The sequence below is a fragment of the Camellia sinensis genome, chromosome 4 (assembly GCF_055761805.1).
Source record: "Camellia sinensis isolate YWXY chromosome 4, ASM5576180v1, whole genome shotgun sequence".
NCBI classification, from domain to species: domain Eukaryota; kingdom Viridiplantae; phylum Streptophyta; class Magnoliopsida; order Ericales; family Theaceae; genus Camellia; species Camellia sinensis.
In genome coordinates, this window is record NC_138964.1 from 188,361,383 (window position 1) to 188,367,731 (window position 6,349).

General features: G+C 30.4%; 1 protein-coding gene across 1 annotated transcript; it reads right to left on the reverse strand.

Moving 5' to 3' along the window:
• Window positions 1-3,055: 3,055 nt before the first annotated feature.
• On the reverse strand, window positions 3,056-5,164 carry LOC114257630 (GATA transcription factor 19). Its single transcript, XM_028197407.2, has 2 exons — window positions 4,437-5,164; window positions 3,056-3,766 (listed from the first exon to the last, which is right to left on the reverse strand). The coding sequence occupies exons 1-2, from the start codon at window positions 4,869-4,871 to the stop codon at window positions 3,434-3,436; spliced, it is 768 nt and encodes a 255-aa protein (XP_028053208.2). The 5' UTR covers window positions 4,872-5,164; the 3' UTR covers window positions 3,056-3,433.
• Between the last annotated feature and the right edge of the window lie 1,185 nt (window positions 5,165-6,349).

A 6,349-nucleotide genomic window follows, 5' to 3' on the forward strand; every position in this document is an offset into this window, starting at 1 on the left:
CTGTCAGTGTTATGGTGGTGGTTCTACTACTTATTATCAATATAATGGCATGACAAATGATGTAAAAAGAATGATTTGACATTGTGAAGATGAAATTTATTAGTTCGAGAGTGAAATTTTAGCCCTAAAAGAAAAAATTAATTATCTTTATAGGCAAAGATTTCAAATAATTTCATCATCTCCGTATTATTTGACATAAAGAGATTTAAATTACTGTGATGAAAATATTCATTGATTTAAAGGCCAAATTTTTTTAATTGATGAAGAAATTCTATTTCGGAAGCAAAAATTAGAAGGCATAATGACAAATGAAAAATTAAGATATGAAAATAATATGGCTCATACGGTTAATACACATATTTTTTAAAAGCTAATCATTCATGAAGAGCCAAGGTATGTGGCTCAAAAGATTAGTACACCAAGTCATGAGGATAATATGACTTTGGAGAATTTTCATAGGACATTAATGGTTAAAATTAAAAAACAACTCATTCTCTCAAAAAATATTGAGAATTCTGATGATAAAGGTTCACTTGGAAGGCATGATGTTCTGCCAAACGTGGCAAAAAGTGGCAAGCTATTAATGGTTAAAAAAGAAGAACAACTCATTCTCTCAAAAAATGTTAAAAAATTATCACATAATGATGGTAAAAATTCACTTGGGGGCATGATTTCATGATAAAGGTTTACTTGGAAAGCATGATGTTCTGCCAAATGTGACAAAAAGTGACAAGCTATTAATGGTTAAAAAAGAAGAATAACTCATTCTCTCAAAAAATGTTAAAAAATCATCACAAAATAATGGTAAAAATTCACCTGGGGGCATGATTTTAAGCAAAAAATGGCTAAAAATTATGAACCCACATTTATTGAATGTGAATATTTTCAAAATGTCAAAATTTATGTGAGTTTTGGGATCCAACATCCTCTTTGGATTTGTGGATCATACCAAAAATTAATTTTCATGGCATGGTTGGAAAAACAACAATGATTGAGAAATGCTATATGTAGTGAATTCTCTTTAATTAGTCAAAATATGACTAACAGAGAATTGTTTTACTTTTAAAAATAAGGGATGTGACTCTTTGTTATGTTACTCAACAGAGCCAAAGATGTAGGGTGTGTTTGGTTTGTATTTGTAGTGTAGTTTTTGAGATAAAAAGAATGAAAACTTATTTGGTTTGTTTTTTTCAGAAATGGTTTTGAAAAATTATTTTGGGGAGAAAGTTTTAAAAAAAATGATTGATTTGATATGTGTGAGAGAGTGAGTGATTTTGAAAAGTAGGTAACCAAACAAAATTTTTAGATTTTTTTTTGAAAAAATTTGTTTGGTTTGATTACTTTTGAAAATTTGTTTGTAGAGAATTTTTTCCAAAAATTTTTCTGAAAAACAAACCAAACAAGGCCGTAGTGTTCTCCAATCGATAGTGATAGATTAAAAATTACTATGGGTGTAATATAACTCTTTAATAATTTGAATTATTTGCACCATAAAATATTTTATGTCGATTGTGATAAACCGCCCTATAAATTATTTAATTGGATTTCATTATTCAATCCATTTAAATAGGGGGCATTGTTTGTACCATATTTTATTTTTCTATCGATTGTGACCAATTAATTATGGTCAAGTTCGATTATGATTTATCGATTGAAATCTTTTCAGAAAATAACCTTGACCACATTTGTTTTTATTATTATTATTTTTGTCGACAGACATTCTAACGTGACATGACAGATGTACTAAGGACGTGGCATGATGACATGTTAAATGGAGGGTCAGAAAGTTAGCAATTACATCAATTTGAAATTTAGCTGCTAAGATCAAAGAGTCAAATCAAATCAAGCACCAAATTTGCAAAATGGTTCTTATCAAACATGGGATATGGATAATATTGAGGAAATTATGGACTTGTTAAGAAAATCATGGGTTTAGGTTATCTTTTTCTCTCATGTGGCTGAACCTATAAATAGGTCAGGAGAGATACAAAGAAGCATCAATCAATCATCTCAATCACCATTCACAAAACGTGATATTTATCTAGAAGTAGTTTAACTTAGTAATTGTTAGGAGTAGATTAGTAATAGCTTTTTCCAATCCCTACTAATCTTCTTTCTGTCGATTGCTGTATTTTTCATTTCTTTGTTCTTATTTGAGTTATTGTAACTGATAGCAAGTGACAATTTAATTAAATAAATACATATTATTTTTCTGTTCAAATCGTTCTTTACATAATTACTTCCAGGGAAATCCTTAATTTGTTTAAGGCATAAGACTCAACCACAAAGTCTGATCACTTTTGTGTTTATTTAAAATTAGTTGAAGCATGTTGATCAATAATTGTCGATTGGGGCTGAACTGAATTTTTGCTAACACAATGCCACACCATTCAAATGGCAAATTTTGCATAAAAATTAAGTTATATCAACCAATCTTGGAGTTTAGAAAAAATAAAATAAGTCCAACAAATTTAACATAATTATATAAAATTTCATTTTAAGTGTAATTATGTCAAATTTACAATATATTTATTTATTTATTTTAGTGTAGCTTATTCTAAAAATTAGGTGCGTCATTTTCATGTCTTTATTCTACAATAAACTATCTAAACACAAATGATAGTAAACAAATCAAATGGTGCATCTACCTCCATCATCATTTAAAAATCATCAGTATCATTCTTTATGCTGTATTTGATTGAACAATTTAAGGAATAATTTGGAACGAAAAAAAAAAAAAAAAAAAAAGTGTGTTAGACTGTATAAAATATATATATATATATATATTTTATTTACATTTTATTTATCTTTTTTTTCTTTTCTTTTTCAAATCACTTTCTAAATTTTCTAACCAAATATAACATTGAAAAAAAAAATACACAAATATCATGAAATAGAGTAAACACAAAGTGAAACCATATAAAGGTAGGACTGAAAAAAAAAAATACACAAATATCATGAAATAGAGTAAACACAAAGTGAAACCATATAAAGGTAGGACTGAAACTGAAAGGTAAAAGTTAAAAAGAACTAATACTAATAAAGAAAAAGCAAATACCACCAACATAGAATTCTCCCATTTTCACTCCATCTATGTAAGCTGGGACAAGCTTTTAAAAAAAAACAAAAAAACAAAAAAACAAAAACAAAAGCAAAACTAAAGAATTCGAAGAAGTTGAAGACCATAAAGCCAAACGGCGTCGTATAATAGTAGTAAGTAGGTTTAGTTGGAATAGAGCCAACCAAAATGATTTATCATCCAAGTGATCGTAGGGTCAAATCCCACAAACGCTAAAAATTCGAAATCTTGAGGCTATTCAAAATTTATCCAGTGGTTAATTTCAGAGTACCGGTTAAAAAAAAAAAAAAAAAATTATTTAAATAGCTTAGCTTCCTAATCTTGATCATCATCAGCTTGTTGTTGTTTATATGTTTATCTCGTGAAGCCATGAACAAGACTTGGCCTGTCTGTGATGTTTCGGTGCCAAGAAAGGAACGGAATGCTGGTGTCGATGTCGCGATCACTGTCGGCGTTGATGAATCTGAATTCGCTTCCGATCGCCGGAGAGAAGCATGGCATTTTTTGGGACTGTTGATGATGATGTTGGTCCCATGAACTGTTGTTTAGCATGCGTTGATGAGAGTCCATTATTGCTGATGCAGCTCCGCCGCTAGCGGTGGTGGTGGTGATGGTGGCGGCGGCTGCAGTTGCAGTTGCTCTCCTTTCTTCCTTCTTGAATCGAATTCCACAAGCATTGCAAAGCGACTGCAATTCACAGTTTCACACACAAGTTAGCTGCATATATAAAAACATGTGAAAAAAATAATTAAAAAATGTATCATTTTTAAAAACATGTCAAATTTATTTCTCTCATTTATTAACTTTTTAAAGACCTTCAACTCGAAAATGTATCATTTCTATCCTTGGAACATTTGTACAAGTTTTATAATTGAGGATAAAAAAATAAATGAGGAAATAAATTAATATCTATTGATAGTTAAGGGGGGGGGGGGAAGATTAATTATACCAAAATCACCTAACAAATATCAATTTATTTCACTAATTTATGACATTATACATTTTCAGGCTCTTAACTATAAAAGTGAATACATAAAAAATAAAAATAAAATGAATCACTTCTATCTTTTGGAATGGGGCATTTCTACAGTTTTCTCATGGTTGAGGATCGAAGTGAAGGTTATAAAATGAGGACAAAAATTAATATTCGCTAATAATTTATTGGACAAAAAATAATAATAATTAGAAAACATCAATTTATAAACTACATTTTGACTGTCCCAACTATAAAATACGCATGACTTCAATCCTTTTAAAAGGGTAGTTGCAATCAAAACAAGAGTTCATGAATTGGAGAAATAAAACGATATAAATCATGATAGTGTATAGAGAAGAATGGCAGCAAGTAGTATGGGACCTTAGGGCCTCTTGGACCGTTCCTCCAGAGAGGAGTAGAAGTGGTGTCGCAGTTAGCACAACGCCGAGCAAGTAGCGAATCACCACCGCCGCTTCCACGGCTGGCCTTGTTGTGAGTTGGCGGCGACGAAGCAGTGTGCTTCTTCGACTGTAGTATGTCCCAACAAAAGCTGGGTATGAGTCGATCATGGTGGTGGACTCGCTTCTCAGCACTCTCACAGCTGCGAGTCGATGGAGTTCCAAGAGAGAGAGTGCAATCAACAGGTGAAGAAGAAGAAGAGGAGGAGGAGGATGTGAATGAATACATATCAGCTTCTTGTTCATCAAAATCCTTTGGGAATAGCATTGAGAATGAATTGCTTTGAGTGTGAAACACACCACATGTACATGGTCCACCTACCATGTTTCCATGAGAACTACTACTGCAACTATTCATCCTCTCTCTCTCTCTCTATATATATATATATATATGTATGTATGTATGTATGTATGTATGCAGAGCTTGGAAGAAAAGAGAGAAGATGATATGGGTAGTGAATGAGAAATAGAGATGGTGAGAATATAGTTAGGAGCAGAGAGAGTATGAGCAAATAGTTTAATGAGAGCGATGTGTTATGATATAATGTTTGAATTGAATAGAACTTGGAAGAGGAGAGAGAGGGGTGAGTGAGATAGGAGTTGTCTGGTAGCTTTATAAGCTAATAAAATGGCGAAATAAGAGTCAGCACCTGCAGTCCATGTTGTCGTTAATTGCTAATAAAATGAAGCTTATATGTATACGAATATGGTAAGAGATACAGAATAATTATGGAGTGAGAGAGACAGATGATGGGGACCAAAATTATTTCAGAAAAATTTGATTATTCAATTAGACATACATAGATTAGACCCACTAAATTTTTTTATGAAATCCATCTTATATGTGAGATTAAAGACTACTATAGATTAATATTGTTTCCCTCATTATTTTTTTTTAACTTTAAACATAAATAATATTAAATAATGATTTTTTTTACAAATAAGATATATTGTCTCACATTTGTTAATTATGTTTTGCAATTTTCATTGGCCTAGAGGTATATAATGTAAGTATCTAATTTTTTTTTTTTTTTGATTTATGACTTGTAATAATATATAAATTAAATTTTCATACACAATAAGGTTTTATTTTTTAATTACAAAAAATATATTATTATATCATTTTGTATAAATTCTCAATGTAATAAATTTGTTTGTAAAATAATTTCAATTAAATACAAGTAATACTGTCATACAGACCAACATGGAGTTGGTTCAATGGTAAGACTTTCGAATCCCTCGCTAAAAGTTTGGATTCGAGGCTCCATAGTCTCTTATTAGGATTAAACATACGTTTTAGCACCTAGAGCACGCGGGGGGTCTAAGCTTAGGCCCCGACGTAGCTGCGGTGGGGTTCTTGCAGATATGTTGTAAGTGCTAAGGGGCAATATTTCCTGACAAGTATGTGGAGTAGCATATCTACATATCCATTTTGTTGAATCGGGAAAAAAAAAAAAAAAAAAACTGTGATTCTGGAAAAAGAGATTGTTTATATCACATGTTAAAATGTTGATGTTAAACACCTTTGTTCTTACATAGTATTTTAGTTATTTTAGGAAAATTTTTTTAAGATCCCTAATATTAAGATTTTTACAAGATAAAAAATATATAATATTTTCATAATAATTGGGATCCTTCAATATTTTCACAAAGAAATTTGTCCTGACACAAAGAAATTTTAATTTTCAAAATAAATTTATCTAATTTTACAAATAAATTTCGAAACAGAGAAATTTTAAAATTTCTTTAATATGATTATAGAGAAAAATTTTCAAAAAACCTTAGCTAATAAAAAAATATATTGGATCTCTTTTACTACCCAAAGTTAGAGATAAA

What these genes read in the sequence shown, in the direction of transcription:
- LOC114257630 (XM_028197407.2), bottom strand. Translation starts at nt 4,871, where the DNA reads ATGAATAGTTGCAGTAGTAGTTCTCATGGAAACATGGTAGGTGGACCA. An exon ending in ACGGTCCAAGAGGCCCTAAG is followed by an intron (nt 3,767 to 4,436) that starts GTCCCATACTAC and finishes TGTGAATTGCAG; the next exon opens with TCGCTTTGCAATGCTTGTGG.